This window comes from Canis lupus, chromosome 4, assembly GCF_003254725.2.
Source record: "Canis lupus dingo isolate Sandy chromosome 4, ASM325472v2, whole genome shotgun sequence".
NCBI lineage: Eukaryota > Metazoa > Chordata > Mammalia > Carnivora > Canidae > Canis > Canis lupus.
Window position 1 is genome coordinate 66,817,885 of NC_064246.1, and position 19,455 is coordinate 66,837,339.

The 19,455-nt window shown below is 38.5% G+C and overlaps 1 protein-coding gene across 4 annotated transcripts in view; it reads right to left on the reverse strand.

Moving 5' to 3' along the window:
• Positions 1–19,455, reverse strand: part of NNT (nicotinamide nucleotide transhydrogenase) — a 95,807-nt gene that overhangs the window by 34,389 nt on the left and 41,963 nt on the right. For all 4 annotated transcript variants that reach the window (XM_035715498.2, XM_025434974.3, XM_025434973.3 and 1 more), the window contains 9 exons: positions 14,311–14,444; positions 13,828–14,019; positions 12,801–12,954; positions 9,388–9,549; positions 8,078–8,188; positions 6,945–7,090; positions 5,540–5,735; positions 2,609–2,842; positions 1,027–1,187 (listed from right to left, as the gene is read on the reverse strand). In XM_035715498.2, coding sequence (XP_035571391.1) covers positions 1,027–1,187; positions 2,609–2,842; positions 5,540–5,735; positions 6,945–7,090; positions 8,078–8,188; positions 9,388–9,549; positions 12,801–12,954; positions 13,828–14,019; positions 14,311–14,444 — 1,490 coding nt within the window. The remainder of the gene's footprint in view (positions 1–1,026; positions 1,188–2,608; positions 2,843–5,539; positions 5,736–6,944; positions 7,091–8,077; positions 8,189–9,387; positions 9,550–12,800; positions 12,955–13,827; positions 14,020–14,310; positions 14,445–19,455) is intronic.

Here is a 19,455-nt window from a genome sequence, read left to right on the forward strand (position 1 = left end):
ATCAGGCCTCTCAGGATTACATAAAAATAAGTATTATGTTTAACACTGTAAATCTTGAATCAAGCAGCCATCATGTGTTTGATAAGCAATTACTGTATGTCTAATTTTGTGCTAAGCACTATAAATTATTTTAAAAACCTAAAACATAAACCTTGTCTACAATGTAGACTCCAGACTAGACAAACATGAAGGCATCAGTGAATAACAGAGTTGTTCTGCAAAGGAATAATACACTGATATGATAAAATGCTCCATTGTAGCATATAGACAACTGAGAATACTGTATGTATCAAATTACTAAATGTAAAAATTAGAGAGGGAGAAGAGGACCAAACCTATCATGAAGGGCTTTGCTGAACTCCCCCACTGAATTTTCAGGGTTTATTAACTGCATCTCATTTTATGTAATTCTTTAACTTGGTAACATAGCTTCCAATAAATGTGAGCACAGCTAATGGGCAGGGAGTATCTTACGCTTATTGCATAAAACCCAAAGTACTATTTTGTGGGCCTTGTCACAATAGGTAGGCACCTAGGGACACCTGGGTATCTCAGCGGTTGAGCGTCTGCCTTCAGCTCAGGTTGTGATCCCGGAGTCCTGGGATCAAGTCCCACATCGGGCTCCCTTTGTGGAGCCTGCTTCTCCCTCTGCCTGTTTCTGCCTCTCTCTCTCTCTCTCTGTCTCTCACTAATAAATAAAATCTTTAAAATAAATAAATAAATAGGCACCTAATGAACAGAACTGAAACACTTGGCTTTTTAAAATTCCTATTCACCAACACCAGTGAAAAGACCCAGAGCAAAAAGATGTCACACAACAACTTTGAAAGGAACCATTAAATGGAGAGAAACAGTGATTTTCCTCTTACCCTTTTCTGTATTTTCCAGATCCTAAAAAGAACATGTAACATCATTTCAAAACATGTTTATTTCATCAAGGGTCTTGAAGAGAGAGAAATAAGATTAGACCATAATCTAACAAAATACTGCCAGTGCCTGAGTGCTTTCCACTCCTAACTTTCTTACCATGACAGCAGAGAGAGCTGACACAGAGCCCAGACAGGTAATGCCGGTGGTAAAGCTAGGGTCCATCATGAATGGGATTATTCCACCCACACTAGCAGCCAGCAGGCCTGCATTAAGTGCGTGCCTTCCAGGAAGCAGAAGCGGGGCGGATTTCAGGATACCTAGGACCGTGCACAAGTCAGTCAGAACCTAGCACATGTCATTAAACCATTCTCCCTCCCCCGTTCACATACACATACACATACACACACACACACACACACACACACACACACACACACTCTTAAGTGCATGTCATTTAATCCTAAAATACCAAACTTTAATATAAGAATTTTTTAAAAAGGTCCTGAAACATAAAAGCAAAGTAGGGCTCTTACATATAACAAATATTAAAAGTAGGAAAAGAATGGCTCAGCTTAACTGTTCTTTACTTTGATCCCACAACAATTTCTTTACTCTTTGTCACAGAATCTTTAAAAATTGTTTTTTTCCTGTATGACCAACACAGAAGTTAAGTGTGGTTTCATTTAAAACTTCAAAAGAGAGTCCTAGTCCATTAGCATTTCTGATTCTATCAACTGAGCCCAAGGGAGAAGAGCCCTGGTTTGCTAGTTGTTCTTAAAAACAAAGCATGAGACAAGAGCATTGTAAGCTTTCAAGCATTGTAAGCTTGAAGTTCTTTGGTGATCCTTAAGTTTCATGGAAGTTCTCTATTTAATCTTAATGGCTTGATTACTGAGAGGCAGGACCAGATTTTTTAATATCACAAGCCAGTTTCTCTACAGACTCACTTACTCATGAAAACACAAGAAATGGCCTCTGTGAGGTCAGGGGTTTTTTTCCCTACTTTTATTTTCATGGCTGACCTTGGCAGTAGCAAGTTTGCCATACTAGAGCCATAAAATGATTATGTTTTCAAACTAAGTACCACAGAGCGATCTCACAAACTGACCCAACAAGCTTCTCTGTATTCTGGAAAACATATAAAGTTCATTTCTGCGAACTCCACACAGGCATCTCTAAGGATTATGAAGACGTAGTTTTGCTCATATGTTACCAAATGTCAACTAGTCCCTCTACATGAATTTCTGTGCACTTATTTCCTCCACTAGCTGCCTGCAGAAGAAATGGCTTCACAGCTCTGTGAGATTCTTAAGCACCAATAAAGGGAAGCAATCTTGACGTGGAGGAGTTATGTATTCCTGAGTGCTACACAAATTCTTCACGTAACAGGTTCTGGAGTGAAGAATTTTTTTTCATCAATGCAAATCTCTGTGAATGTTTCACTCATCTTGAATCTGTTTTACAATAATGAAGCCATAAAGTTTGAATGATGAATGATGCAAAACATTCATTATGAACTATAACTTCTCTATTAAAAGGAAAGCTGGGAGAATGAGAAGCAGGCAATCAGTTGAGGCTCAAAAGGTCTTATTTTATTTGCTTTGCAGTTTTTGCTGTTGCTTTCAAAGAGCACTCAGCACATGTAAGACAGCACAGAAGCCATCTTCTGACATTGAAATGGGCCCGGAAGCCCCCTACACAACAGCTATTTACCTCTCTGTCACGCTGAATCACTTACCCTGCAGCTTTCCATAGGCAACAAGAGAGCCACTGAATGTGACACCACCGATGTAAGTACCGAGGTAGGCCACGATCTTGGTGAGATTTGCTGCTGAGTCCACAGCAAAATGTGGATATTCTACAATGTACTCAGCAATGCAAGTAAGCACAGCTGCCAAGCCCACTAAACTGTGGAAAGCAGCAACTAATTGAGGTAAATCAGAAATCTGGATCCGTTTGGCAATTGTCAATCCTGTTGGGAAATGAAGGTCAAAGAGAAATTAAAACTCAACAGATCTTTGAGAAGCAACTACAATAAAGACTACACCTGAATAGTATATTCATTAATAAAAAAGACGGAAATCTTGCCATTTGTAACAATACTAATGAACCTTAAGGTAACACTAGGTGAAAAAGAGAGAAATACCGTATGATCTCACTTATAGGTGAAATCTAAAAATTAAAAAAAAAAAAAGAAAACGGGGCATGTGGATGGCTCAGGTGATCCTGAGCCAAATCATCAGGTTTCAGCTCAGATCATGATCTTGGGATTGTGGGGGGAAAAAAAAAAAAAAAAAATCGATGCTCAGCGGGGAGTCTGCTTCTCCCTTTCCTTCTGCTCCTCCCCCTGCTCACTGGCTTGCTCTAATAAATAAAATCTTTAAAAAAAAAGCTCATAGATACAAAAACCAGACTGGTGGTGGCCAGAAACAGGGGATGGGAGGTGGGCAAAATAGGTGAAGCTCTCAGTTACAAAAGAAGCCATAGGGATATAATGTACAGTAGAGTGACTATAATTAGTAATACTGTATTGCCTATTTAAAGTTGCTAAGAGTCGATCCTAAAAGTTCTCATCATAAGAAAAAAAATTCTACAACTATGTATGGTGACAGATGTTTACTAGGCTTACTGTGATCCTTTTGCAATATATACAAATACAGAATCATTATTTCGTACATCTGAAACTAATATGATATTATGCCAATTATACTTCAATTTTAGTTGTTTATTTTTAGAGAGAGAGAACCCAAGTTTGCGGGAAGGGGAAAAGTGGGGGAGAGAGAATCCCAAGCCAGCTTCACGCTCAGCTCCAACTCAGGGCCTGATCATGACCTGTGCTGAAATCAAGAGCCAGACGCTTAACCAACTGAGCCACCCAGGGACCTCAATTATATCTCAATTAAACAAAAAAAAAAAAAAAAAAAAAAAAGACCACGTTTAAGGGTTTCCATCCTTGTCACTAGAAATTATCTGCTTCCTACTATGGGCTAAGTATTCTCTTACAGGGACTACACAGAAGTTTAAGGACACTGGCTATGCATACCCTTTCAAAACAGCAGGTTTTTTTCAACACACCTAAACACGGTCCAACTCCAAAGGTCAAACACTAGCAGATGTTTCTTCTATCACAACCTGCAAATATTCCCCTGACACTTCTTCAGATTACTTGAGGCTCCAATCAAACCCTTACATTCTCCCCACTGTATGAATAACCCAAGCTCTCTTCTCCACAAGCCACCACCTGTTCCCTGAGCACATAAGAAACAGCTGGAATATGAAGAAGGCCTGGGTTTTCAGGTGGGTGGGTGGAAGCCAAGTCCCAAGGCAAAGAAATGCAAATGCCTGGGTAGTAAATGTCCAAATGAGGAGACTGTGAAAGAGCTGCATGGCTCTAAGTAGGTGATATAGGAGGAGTGCGCCTCAGAATATTTCCTAAGATCCTGTCTAAAGGTTTTCCTGCCATGAACCTACAGTACAAACACTCCCCTTCCAGTTTCTGTCCAGGGACTATCAAGAAAGGGCACAAAGCTTCCCTGGGGAAGTATAAAATGAGGCCTAAAGATACTGTCATACTGGTGAATATACAACCACCAGCTCCTCGGGATAAAAACATATGCATAGGGATCCCTGGGTGGCGCAGCGGTTTGGCGCCTGCCTTTGGCCCAGGGCGCGATCCTGGAGACCGGGGATCGAATCCCACATCAGGCTCCCAGTGCATGGAGCCGCCTTCTCCCTCTGCCTATGTCTCTGCCTCTCTCTCTCTCTCTGTGTCCATCATAAATAAATAAAAAATTAACAAAAAAATTAACAAAAACATATGCATGTATAAATATGTATATGAGTTTTTAATGATACAAAGTAGCACATAATTTTCAAATAATAAAATATATGATACTCTTTATTATAAACTCCATGTTGCCAATTGACTTTCACAGAACCGTACTTGTTGACTTTTGCCAAACTCTTGTATCTGTCACGAACCCAGTGTTTGCAACTGATGAAATGAGTGTAGTTCCTACGGGAATGCTGGCTGACATTTTTGCTTGCATTAACAAGACAAAAGTGAAACAAGATAGATGTGAGAACTTCACTCATTGTCAACAATGTGAGCAACAGCTTGAATCTGATAATAGTTTTCAAATATTGGAAGAATATCTGCTCAATATTTTGTAATAGTCACAATGTAATGGCTCCAGACACAGCACACTTTTAAGTTTAAGCTGCATTATTAATATTTTCTCCATCACTTTCTTAGGTCTGGACAATCAACAAAACAAGAAATGAAACCCAGATTTGTAGCATTTGTTGATTTCCATGGTAAAAATGCAACTACCATGGTCAACTTCAAGCTACCAATGTTACGTCATTAAATACAGAGTTGGGAAGACATAGACATAAGCTCACCTTTACACAGTATTTCTAAAAACATAATGTAGGTAATCTCAAAAGCATAGAAAATAGAATCTAACAAATTAAAAAGTTATGAATAATATCATTAGCTGTGTCTAGCATAATTATTTTGGTGAAGAATCAGAGTTGGTAGAGTCCTCATTAAAATACACCCATTTTGAAACATTTAACACTGAGTAACCGTACCAACCATGTCAAAAGAGTGAGCTAAAAAATGGGTATGCGTTCACATGAGAGCAGAATCCCACCAAGTGCTTACCAATGGTCCCGCCCAAAGCCATTGCTCCAGACATCTGAGCTAACAATTCTGGGGATGGTTTTAGGCCTCCAAGGGTGGCTGCCAGGCCTCCAGCCACCCCAATCATGCCCAACGCATTGCCAAGACGAGCTGTTCCCTGGGTGGAAAGGCCGGCCAGGGCACCAACACAGCACAGGCCTGAGCCCAGATACATGATCTTTTTAAATGAAAGAGAAGAGAAAAGAGAGAGAAAGACTATCAAAACTTTTAGTCTATTAGTGAACGGAGGACTTCTCTTGAGAAAACATGATTTCCTAAGAACAATTTTAAATTCGGACTATAATAGAGGGACCAGTATGACTTCTTTGAAAACTTCAATATATTTTCCTATCCATTAGGACTATTAACAAATCAAATATCTTAAATTTGCACTTGCAATTTATGTATATTGGTTTCTTCCAGCTTTGATAGCATGCATAAATGCATATAAAAGCACCTATATTTAAACAGAGTTATCATGGGATCTAGAGCTGACCAAACACTGTAAAGGAGCCACCCCTGATGCTGTAAATGTCAGGGACTGTGCCATATACTTCACTGATGTTATAAGTCAGTCCCAAGAGACCCACAGAGGTTGAAAGAATCATCATGCTCATTTTACAAAAGAGAAAACCAAAGTTTAAAAAGGTTACATAATTCTTCCAAGGCCAAAGATCAGAGAATAGCCAACATGGGATTCAGACATGGGTCTCTATCATCTACCTCTCCAACTCTTCTCAAAAAAGATCTTTAAAAGATTTTTTTCAAAAAAAAAAAAAAGATTTTTTTCATGCAACAAGTAAGAAATGTTGGAAACAGCAGAAACCAGGGGAGACAGGATTCTTCTGCTGTCAGAGCAGTTGCATTCTCGTGATAGTCACTGAAAAGTTCAACTTGATTATTTCCACTTTTCTATATAATATTCATTTTTGCACTGTCTTTTTTAAATGAACTGACACAGTATCTGATTACAAGAGATGATGTACTGAATGTGTGGGGGAAGAAAGTAATAAGTAAGTAGGAAAAGGACTAATAGTATTTAGCAGAAAAATTTCAAATTTTGTTACTGATTATTTCACTGCATGCCTACAACAATCCAGCCAGGTACATAAAGAGGATAGTAATAACCTTCTTGCCCTTTTTACATGTTGAAAAATTGAGAAACCAACAGGTAAACCCATGCTAGCACATTCAGTTAGCAAACAAATGTTTCTAGAATCCAGGGTCCTGATTCTTAGAGGACAGGCATGCTCTATTTGACCAAGACGTTTCTAGAATTATTATTTTATTTGCTTGATAGAGCCTGAATTTTGGTAATGATCATGTTAAATCTAGTTGGAAAGAAAACACAGTGACAAAAATTTAAATTCTCAAAACAGCCTCTTACTTGTTCAATGTTATAACCACTGTAGAGGGCAGCTAAATATCCTCCAACAAAGGTACTAGCAGGGAGCAGATACAGGTAATTGTATTCTGGGGGATCCGTGGGACGCTTGAACATATCCAGCATTCTCTGGGTCACCAGAAAGCCACCTTATCAAAGTAAATATAAAACAGAAAAGAGGTATTTTGATCAGCATGATTCTTAAACAGGTATATTCTATTTTAAGCATATCTTTATCACCTAGGGATAAATATATTAAGTAACAGTTTAGGACCTCAAAATTAAAACTTATTCTATTACTCAAGCCAGTTTCATCGAATGTGAGAACCCTTTATTCAGGAATAAAACTTGCAATCAGAGTCCAAAACCAACGATTTCTGCATGACAAGTAAATCGGCATTCAAACAGCTTGGGAATGCAAAAAATCAAAGGCTAGTATTTTTTTCTAATAGGTTATTCCATTTGTTAAACCTACAGTAAGTGATAAAAGGGAAAAAATGCCGTATCAACAGGCACCAGATTTCTTGGACACATTAAGTAATTTTTAGCTACAAAATAGCATTGACGGAGTTTACATAAGTGATGTGCTAGGCTTTCAGTTTTCAGAAACATGGACTAGGATAAGGCAAAAAGCTAAAATTTTATCTAAAAGCATACTCATTTACAGATGTTATGGTGATAACTACAAGTTAACTTAATTCAAAACTATGCATTCAATAACTTTCCAGTTAACTTGTAGCAAGACAATCATTTTGCTTGTTTATTTTGGGGCATTAGGAAAGAAGGTGTTCTTTTATCAAATAGTTTCTATAAATTACAAATGGGCAAAATAATTTTTCTTCACAGAGAGCATTTATGGTCCAGGTGAAACAATTTTTAAAGGCATGATAAAATTCTCAAAATCCAAATGTCTAAAAAAGTCCGTATGTCTATTCTATATGAACTTATATTTGCTTCTCATGTCTTCATTAAAAATAGCACTCTGGGGGCACCTAACAAGCTCAGTAGGATGGGCATGTGAATTTTGATCTCAGGGTCGTGAATTCGAGCCCTACACTGGGTATAGAGCTTACTTAAATAAATATTTTTTTTTAAAAATAGTACTCTGGGTTCTTTTACCACCATTGCCAGTGTACCTGCAATGTTGACTGAGGAAATAAATGTAGCAAGAGCAGCAAGGCCCTGAGAAGTTGTGGAAGGATACAAATGTCCTCCCATCAGCGCCAGTCCACCAACTGCAGTCAGCCCTAGGAAGAAAGAATCAAGGTGGTGAATAATAGAGATGAGGCCACATTAAATGTCACAGCTATAGGGATCCCTGGGTGGCGCAGCGGTTTGGCGCCTGCCTTTGGCCCAGGGCGTGATCCTGGAGACCCGGGATCGAATCCCACGTCGGGCTCCCGGTGCATGGAGCCTGCTTCTCCCTCTGCCTGTGTCTCTGCCTCTCTCTCTCTCACTGTGTGCCTATCATAAATAAATTTAAAAAAAAAAAAATGTCACAGCTATAGGATCTCACGTGTATAGACACAAAGGAGAAAGTTCTCAAGCGCTATTGTCACTGAAGTACTATTGTGGTCAAAGAGTTAACAAAATCTTTTCCCCTTTTGCATAAAAATTTGGCCTTCTGCTAACTTTCTAGCCCTGTTTTCCCTGATAAAGATATAAATCAATTATGTTATTAGAGAAGAATTAAAAGGGGACTGCTGGTGGATAAACTGCTTCTGCACTCAAAGGAACTACGCATGAACTCTAAGTATATGATGGTGAAGCCATAACTTGGAGCTTTCCCAAGTACAGTGCCATTGGAATTAGCCATGGTCCCCTCAGAGACCCTGGAAGCTGTGCGAGTGAGGCTTCCAAGCTAGGGCAGGTCCCACACCTGCCTGGTGTGAGTCTCCTGCCTCAGATCTGAGCATTCCTGGGGGCCTAAGAGACTAGCTCCCGAGCAGCTGTGGGGACCGTTGCATGGACCACTATGAAGACTCACGCCAAAAAGAAACACCTGACGCTATGCTACCCTGGCTGTCCAGCTGCGTTTTCCATTCCAAAGGCTTCACAGTGAATCTGATGACAGGTATGGCCTCCTGCAGACTTGCTAGGCTGAATGTTTAGATGAATCTAAGAAGAGCCCCTAAAGGATGCTGCACTTATGATTCTGTGGTATCAGAGGAATCCTTTCTCTAAAGTTAATTACAATTGAAAGAAATAACAATGGCTCGGCACTGCTTGAAATAAGAGCAGCCCAACGGCCTGCCACATGGCTCAGCCCCTCACTTCTAGCCTCACCCCTGCCTCCTCTGGGACCCCAAATCACCACAACCACCACCTCAGATGCCAAGCCATACAACTTGTAAACAAACACTTTTAGAAACCCCATTGAAAGTAGTTGGAAAGCTGAATAAGCCCACGAAAACCTAAGGTGAGGGAAAAAAAGCGAGGAACAAACCTGAGATTGCGTTAGTCACAGACATCAGTGGTGAGTGGAGGGCAGGGGTCACTCCCCAGACAGTGTGGTAGCCCACGATGCCGGCCAAGCCAAACGTGGTCACCATCTGGGAAAAGGCTAAATTGGGCGCCACAAGGCCCAAACCCAGTATCCCAGTGAGACCTACAGAGAGAGAAGAGTGTGAGCTGACATCCAATTATCTCAAGATTAAAAGCACACACACCCACACCACAAACAAACATGTGAAATAGTCAATGCTTTTAAATTCTACACCCAATAATGAGATTTTTTACACATTTCACAATTGGGTTCCAGGCGAAGGTGGGGAGGTTGAAGGTATTACGAACAAAACTCAACTTCCTGACCACGACCTCCCAAAACAAAATGAGCTGTAAGGATCTAGTAAAATTTATGAGTCACCTTAGTAACAATTTCCCCATTGTCCTCTTCCCTGTTTTAACTTTCACTGACAATGCCACATGTGTTTATACAAGTGTTTTCGTTCCAGAATTATAGACCTATACAGGATCTACGAAAGCATTTTCTACTTGGGCAAGACACGACCTTTACAAGACAGGACTTTTTTGAAGCCAATTTCACGTCACTCAGCTTTGGCTGAGGAAGAGGGATTTTAAAAAGAGTAGGAAGGATTTCATTCACTCCAGCACCTCCCCAAAACATATGGCTTCCACCCACCCGGGACAGAAGTTTTGCAATTGCTCCTGAATCTGGACTGGATTGCTGGCCAGGGCAGTCAGCTCCAGCCTCAACACCAAGTCAGCAAACAGGGTTTTACAAAGAAAAGGAAAAAAAATACAAATTAAATTAAGAATGTGCAGAATACAAACAGTCAGCTCCGAACATACATCTTTAATTATTGCCTTTCCTAATAGCAAACATGTGGATGGCTGTTCTGCAACAGAAGGAAGGGTTACCTAGTGGTCAGTAAAAACAGAATGCTAATGGGGGACCAGGGAGATGGAATTCAACTTTCTTGAATAATGTACTTTTTTCCCTTGATGTAAAGTATTTATAAATGGCACACTAGGGGCACCCAGGTGGCTCAGTGCCTGAGCATCTGCCTTTGGCTCAGGTCATGATCCCAGGGTCCTGGGATCGAGTCCCGCATCGGGTTCCCCACAGGAGCCTGCTTCTCCCTCTGCCTGTGTCTCTGCCTCTATGTGTCTCATGAATAAATAAATAAAATCTTAAAAAAAAAAAAAAAGGAATATTTTTTCATAAGCCAGACTGCCTCACTCAAATCGTGGGCCTACTGCTTGCCAGCTATGTGATCTCAGGCAAGTTACTTAACTTCTCTGTGCTATAGGATCATCATCTGTAAAACTATTAACCCTCTCTGTCCTCATCTGGAAAAAGAAAATAATAATATGCCCACCTCACTGAGGTCTTGTAAGGAGTAAACAGGTTAAGGCATATGAAGTCTTTAGCACAATGCCTGGCATTCATGAAATGACCATGTTAATCCAGAAGCACTAAATTATCATAATCTGGAGTCCATTTTTTGTTGGGCATCTAAGAAATCACATATCTGAAGGCTTTTTATCAACTCTTTAATAAACTAATATCTTTTCTATAGCATGTTTAATAATGTCTAATATGCTATTTCTACAGTCTTTATAACAAAGGAAAGAGATAACAGGGTCATCTCCCCACCATCTCTTGTGTGCTCAAACCATGCCTGAACAGTAGACACAGGTAGAAAGATTCCAGCCATTTCCTTAAAGGCATGTGTGCTGGCTTCCTATAAGCCACCGTGGAGCCCATTTGTTTTACAATCTTGTCTTCTAAACACACACATACATATTCATGATCTGTATCCTGTGAGCTCAATAATTCATGGCTTACTGACTTAGGTTGATGGATGGAAGTTTTTTTGGGGACTGGAGAAGATGGAAATTTTGAGATGCCGGGAGCAGCCACGTTTGTGAGTCACCCTTTCACTGTGACTCTGTCTGTGGGCTAGGTGGGCTGGGACCCTCTAGGGCCCAGTTGGGCTCCCACTAGCTAGGGATGTTTTTTACTTTTATGCTCAGTAAAACTTGTGACTAAAGGTTAAAAAAAAAAAAAAAAAAGGTAGAGAAAAAAAGGGAAAAGAAAGCAAATCATATTCTTTGAAGAATGCTATTCAAATAGATTCCTAACACACACATAAAAGAAAAATACTGGTTTTTATTATAAAGAAGGAAGTTTAAATATAAGGCCATTCCTTATTCACTAAAATATGCTAATGTCCTATCTATTAAAAAGCAATAAACCTTGACTTAACAAACAAGGGAAAAATCTAGGAGGAAAAAAAACCATCAGATGTGCCTCACTGTATATCCTTACCAAGAGCAAAGAGAAATGGAAATTTACAGTCCTTTCAAGAATCCTCGGCAGGTATAATATAATTATCTGGTTTCTTTTTTTTTTTTTTTTTAACAAGTTAAGTGCAAGTAGGGACACTGCCCCATTTATTCACCATGTTCGCAACTAGAGGCTTTTCAGTCATTTTGCTGAGACTTGCTCTTTATTCAGGAGAGTTACATATTTCTTGTTCAAACATCTGGGCTCGCATGGGAATTTGGAGAATGCTGAGGCTACAAGAATTGTGTGCCTGGTGCTGGTCCTTAATGCTTTATAGTTTGCTTTTGTTTTGTGTTTGCTTTGGCTCTAAGTAGATCTAAATACTTTTAATTCATTCTATGAGGAGAAGCCAATTTAAAACCAAATGTCCATATTTCACTCTAACAATTCATAACCAAAATGAATATTTATCACTATTTTACAATGACTGTGTAATGTGTTCATACAGATGAACTAAAAAGCAAAGAATCTGTGTTAAATTGTGAAGAAAGAAATGAAAACTTAAAAACTGAATTTTTTTACCAGGTGAAGAACTTAGGATGTTAGACCATCAGTCAGGGCTATTCCTGTCTCATACCGTTTACTCTTCAATGCAAACATGTGGCCCCCAGTCTTACCCATGTGCAGATGATCACAACTGATTTTTATAACTCGTAAAGATAAATAAATAACCACATTTATAGGCACTTAAACACAATCTGGCACACACTCGATGTATTTGATGTAAGGTAAAACTATTAACAGCCATATTTGAAATGTTTTCTATGAAAGAAAAGCATTAACAGCCTGTATATGCTTTTACACATTCACTCTAGTAACCAGCAAGTGCCAAGTGCCTGTATCTCTGGGGTCAACCATCAATGCAGTCTCCAAAGCTGTGGAGGACAGACTAATAACACATTAACAAAAACTTGTTTCCACCAGGCCCACTTCCTAATGGAATCCAAAGGAGAACAACAGGATTTCATTCACCAATTTTGCCAATTAATGCATTTCTTACAAAATCCAAATAATCAGGACTCAACCCTCATGAATGTGGTCCTCACCTGCTGTATATCCAGAAGCCGTAGACATCGTCTTCCTAAAGGGGGTGACGGTAGCTGCTTTCTCAGCTTCCAGCTCAGCTACCGTCTTCGGTTTTACTGGGGCACCTTGAGGAATATTTTTGGGGGTGGGAGCGGGGAAAATCACTTCACCATCCTAATAGAAATTAGAAAAACAGAATTTTTTCAACAGTCAACCCAGCATTTCAAAAACACAGAAGATAGTGACAGTCCTGGGGGGGGGGTGTTGCTCTTTTTAAATATAATTTTTTTAGGGTCAGCCCTGGTGGCTCAGCAGTTTAGCACTGCCTTCAGCCCAGGCGTGATCATGGAGACCCGGGATCGAGTCCCATGTTGGGCTCCCTATATGGAGCCCGCTTCTCCCTCTGCCTGTGTCTCTGCCTCTCTCCCTCTCTCTGTGTCTCTCATGAATAAATAAATAAATAAAATCTTTTAAAAATAATTAATTAATTAATTAATTATTTTTTTTAAGATTTATTGTTAAGCAATCTCTATACCCAACATGGGGGTTGAACTTACAACCCCAAGATCAAGAGTCATACGCTCTACTGTCTGAGCCAGCCAGGTGCCCCTTAAATATAATCTTAAATAAATTCATGACATTTATAACTTACTTTATAAAAATACATATGTATATATAAATATTTGTTTGTTGCATGCATAGATATACAATTTCTATGTGCACAGAACATATATGGAAAAATATAGATCAATCCCCTAAAAGATAATAGGTAGCAGAGGGAAAGTTTAATTTTTACTTTATTAAGTTCTGTTTGTTTCTGTTTTTCAAAAGCAGCGCATATTTTCGATCAGCTCATGTGTATCTAAGCCTCTGTGATATTCTTACTGATTTTCTCTGTGAAATTGTTCTGCATTTCTAAACAATTTTCACTGGCATAAACCCAACAAATGAACACATTACTAGATGATACCTCAATTCCAAAATAGGATCCTTTCATAAATAGAAGTCCTAAAACTCAGGAAGGAACAGGTCTCTTTACTTACTTACCTTCATCACTACAGTTCCTCTAATGACATGACCCATTGTACCAAAGTCAAAGTCGTCTTTCACTTCAAAATAAAAATTATCTTTGTCAGGGCTGATGGCCTTCAGGAGCTTGGTGATGTTGTTGGAATACAGGGTACTGGCCTGAGTGGCCATTCGGCTGGGAAGGTCTGTGTAGCCTATGTGAGTAACTCCCTACATGAACAAAAATACAGTCAGAAAGGTCTAGTTCTATCAGTTCACATTCCTTCTAGGATACTTCTCAGTCATAGTCAAGGCTAAATTGTGAAATTATAGATCTTTATAAACATATACACATCTCACAAGTACAGATTTCAAAAAGAGCTTTCTTTAAATATGCCTATTTTTAATTTTAAAAATTTTCAGGCCTCAGTTTCTCTGAATCCTTAAACGAATAAACACTCTCTTACAAAGCACTAAAGACATGGGAGTTACTTTATAGATAGAAGAAGCTGTTTGCTGTACCTTATGAACATAAAGTTCTCCTGGCTTAGTAGTTTCAAAGTTTCCGCCAGCCTCAGCAGCCAAATCCACAACAACTGAACCTTCCTTCATTGACTCAATCATTTCTTTACTAAATAAAACTGGAGCTTTTTTACCTAATAAAATCAAAGAAAACAGTACAAATTATACTATACTTCTTAAAACTCTCCTAATTATTACTGTAGTCTCTGGATACTCAAAAATTTAACATCTGAAATTTTAACTCTTTCAAGATACCCCAAAAGTTCATCACAGAGGTGAAATCGGTCATCCTCCTAGGAGGAACTACAGTAAGTATGAACTCCAAAGTCAATATGCAGGAGGGAGCCATCTAGCCAGCAAGCCAGCCTTGCCGTTTACTTACTCAGCATGGAAATCCCAGCGCTCTTCTTCCATACTGGTTTATATCCAGGACCACTCATGAAGACAAACATTTTGTCTATTGTTTTTTTTTAAATGCATAACAGTAAGCTATTAAAGAAGCTATGCGCACCTAAATTGGACAATTCATAAAGCTCACAGATGTCAAGGGAATATTCAATAGTAATTTATGAATTACAAAATGGAATATTTCCAAATATCATAACAAACTTCACCATATTTTCCTACATGTTATATTAATCTTCATTTAACACAGGATACAGTCAAGGAGAGACAGGGAAATGCCATAAAATGAAGACAACAGGAAATCCCAATTTGGGATTGGGATTGGAAAACACTCATATACTTTTTTTCCCCCTTAACACTATTTATTCGGCTTCTGAGGAGTCAAGCCCTGGTGCTCAGAATATACTGGCAGGTAAACAGAAAAGATCCCTGTTCTTACGGAACAATCTAGTCATGAGATAGTTCACTTTTTAAATTTATTCACTAATTCTTATATAGAAGATAAAGCACCAGGCAGCCTGGGTGGCTCAGTGGTTTAGCGCCACCTTTAGCCCAGGGCGTGATTCTGAAGACCCGAGATTGAGTCCCACATCGGGCTCCCTGCATGGAGCCTGCTTCTCCCTCTGCCTGTGTCTCTGCCTCTCACTCTCTCTCTGTCTCTCATGAATAAATAAAATCTTAAAAAAAAAAAAAGAAGATGATGATAAAGCACCAAACACAAGGATTTTTTAAGCTAAAGTATATTAGTTATGTTCAACGTGGCCCACACTGTCAGTATATTACCATGTTCATTTCACAGAACGATACATACATCAGCCAAAAGACAAAGGAAATAAACTTGAGACTGACAGTAGGAAAGCAGATAGTTAAGAGCCAAAGTATCTTATCTCCTCTTTTAGAAAGTTTTCAACTCTGTGTTTACAGGATTTTAGTGAAAACATCACCAATTTTATAAATGAAAATTAACATACGATAAAATTTGCACTATAATAATCTGCTTTTCAATCTACTTGTTTGGAATACATGCAATTCAAAAAAGAAAAATAAAGATTTGTAGCACATGTGGGAAAAAACGTTGTAAAGGCACAAATGGGTATTTATATAGTATCTCTCTCTATCTCGATGCAAACTTCATAATTACAAGTTAAAGTCCAAATCCCAAGCCTCCTATTACTGAAGGCCTTCCTCCCTGAGTATAAGCATTCTTTCTCACATTCTCTCTCATTACTACCCCACTGGACCTTCTGCTCCAGCCACAAGGAGCTAGCTGCCACATGGTTTTTTGGATAATCTTTTGGATCACCATGAAATTTCAAGAATGAGAAGATATTTTCCCCAAAGACAACACTCTGAAGTCCTAGTGGTTTCATCACTTCTCAAAATTCTCTGGAACTATTCCTTTCCTCTACTCTCCACACTACAATCCAACAAAGCCATCTTGAACATTTAAATTTCACTCAAACATGAGAATTTGGGGATGCAAACAACATACGTCTGAGGACTCTTCCCCTCTCACCCCTAAAAAGGGCAGGCTGCTTAGCTCCACAACAGTTTAAAGCTAGGACCAATTGGTTGCATCCAGAGAAACTGGCAAATTTAAAGTGCCAATGTGTACTTTCTAGATGTTTACAATCATCTACCTTCCCCTTCTGCAGTCCACAGCCTCTTCTCCATTAACCACCCTCTTGTTTGCTACAGCATCTCCTCACATCTAATTTTTTCCCTCCGGTCTTAGGCTGATATGATTTAAAGCATATTAACCTGTGATTTAGGTCCAGGTCCACCCCCCTTGACTTCTAACTGCACCAACTTTACAGCCATCAACTTTGCAAATCTGTTTTGGCATCTAATCCTCCTGTTCTAAAAATTCTGGATTCCTTCTTCTTTTCTGCCCACCTATAGCTAAGGATCAGTTCCTGGACTGTAATCCTACTGACTTCACAAGACCTCAAGTGCCCAAAACCATTCAGGCTCCCTAGAAAACATCTGATATACTACTTACTTGTCTTCGATTTTACTCACTCAACCTTCACCAAACAATTATGCGGTAGCTGACACAACTTTAAATGCACAGACACACACACATAAACATGCATGCATCTTAACAAAGATAATAAGTGTTCTGTCTGTACTGTCACTCAAGTTCTATCACTTTTAAAAGAATAGGATATTCTTTCACATAAAATAATTTATTTAGTCAAATAACTAGAGGGGGAGTTAAAATGTATTTAAGTCACAAAGGAACATTTAGAATACATGAAACTATTTTCAGTAAAATGCACACAAGGAAATAGTATGGATAGGCTGCTGCCATGAGGTAGAACAATTTTATATATATATGAACGTTTCATATAGATTTATATACATACGTAAAATACTACATATACTATATAGTTTCTAGTAAATTCTACATCATGTAATGTTTAACCATAGCAGGATATCTTTTGGAGTGGTAAGAATATTTTCTTCTTTGTACTTTTTCCTTATCCCCTAAATTTTCTATAAGAGCCAGTTTTAATTCTATAATTAAAAAAAAATCCTTAAAGGCTACAGGGAATATAATGATGACTATAACAGTGCAGCTGGCTTTAAGCATTCACATGTGGATTAATTTTTTGAAAATTCTGAAAAGTACAGAAATGAAAATTGAAAACAGAAGGGAAAAAAAGAGAGCCAAAAGAGGAGCAGGGTAGTACATAAAAGTTCCAAATGAGCAAGTCCTCAAAAGAATAGTTCAAGAAGAGGAAAGACTGAGAAGGCATTTCAAAATACTATCTTACCCTGATGGCCTACTAGGGTAAAAACCTAACATATGATAAATATGGCATCACGAAATGGAAGGAACAAAAAGGAGTAAGATGATCAGTAGGGGGCGGGGGGTAGAATATACCCAAACCTAATATCAGACTTCAAGTTAAACCCTAAACTAGGGACGCCCAGGTGGCTCATCAGTTGGGCACCTGCCTTTGGCACAGGTCATGATCCTGGTATTGGGGATCAAGTCCCACATTGGGCTCCCTGAGAGGAGCCTGCTTCTCCCTCTGCCTATGTCTCTGCCTCTCTCTCTCAGTCTGTGTCTGTCATGAATAAATAAATAAATTTTTAAAAATTGCCCTAAACTCTATAGATCAGAATGAATTATAAAAGAGAATCAACCTCTGGGGCACCTGGCTGGCTCAGTCAGAAGAGAATGTGACTCTTGATTTTAGGGTTGTGAGTTCAAGCCCCATGTTGGGTATAGAGATTACTTAAATAAAACTTTTAAAAAGAGAGAAAGAATCAACCCATAGAAAAAAAGAAAAAAGAAAAACCCTGATGAATATTTCTCTAGTCTTTGAATTAAAAAGTATTTCTTAAGGCAACAGGGAAAATAGGGAAAGCATCAATAGATTTAAATATGAAATATGTATATATTACAGTCCTCAAAAATCAATGACAAGAAATTAATAAAAAGCTCACAGTATTTAAATTTACAAAAATAAAACACTAAGATCCTAATACATGAAAAACAAATTCAAATGGTCAATTCTAAGAGAAATGGCAACAAACTTAAAAAAAAAAAATGTTCACCCTCAGTATGAATCAGAGTTACAAAAAGTGAGATACTTTTTTTTGCCTCTCAAAATGAAAGACTCAAAAAAATCATAATAATGGGGGCATCTGGCTGGCTCACTCAGTAGAGCATGCGACTCATGATCTTGGGTTTATAAATTCAAGCCCAAAACTGAGTGTAGAGATTGCTTAAAAATAAAATCTTTTTAAAAATCATTAATAATGTTGAAATGAAACAATTAGCTGGATGATCTATTTATGAGATTATGAACTGCACAAGTTTCAGGAAAGCCAACATGTATCAACTGGTCAAAAATATTGATATCTACTCATCCAATAATTCTACATCTAAGATTTGATTAATCCAGGGGAAATAAATAAAAATATACTCACACTCTAGAATAACATAGAAAAAAGGGTAGGCCATTTTTAATTGACAAAATGTCAAGTTAAATGAAGAGCCCAACTTTGGGGAAACCATTAAATAAAATACGGTGCATTCTAAAAAGAAAATTCTACAAAACCACTATATTTACAATGATTTCTTAATGACTCATTAAGTTATATGAAGGAGAAAAGTTACAATATACTATTAAATGGGGAAAATAAGAATGAAATTGTATTCTGATTCAACTGATAAAAATGCATGGAAAAAGACTAAAAGGAAATGGTAAAACATTAACAGTATTTCTTCCTGAGTAGAGAGATTACGGCTGAGCTTTACTTTCTACTTTGTACTTTCCTGCATTTCCAAAAGTCACATACTACTTTTATTAAAAAATAATAATAATAGTGGGGCACTGGGGCAGCTCAGTGGTTGAGCGTCTGCCTTTGCCTCAGGTATGATTCTGGGGTCCCAGGATGGAGTCCCACATCAGGCCCCCCACAGGGAGTCTGCCTATCTATCGCTCATGAGTAAGTAAATAAAATCCTTAAAAAATTAAAAAAAAAACAATAGTAAAGTACCCCTGCATAACCACAACCAGTTTCTTCTGTAGGTCGAGTTGTACTAGAAGAGGGGCACCTGAGCGGCTTCATCTGTTGAAGCAGCCAATTCTTGGTTTTGGCTCAGGTCATGATCTCAGGGTTATGGGACTGATCTGGAGTTGGGCTCCACACTCAGCATGGAGTTTGCTTGTCCTTCTCCCTCTATTCTTTTCCCCAACTCACATACTCTCTCTCTCAAAT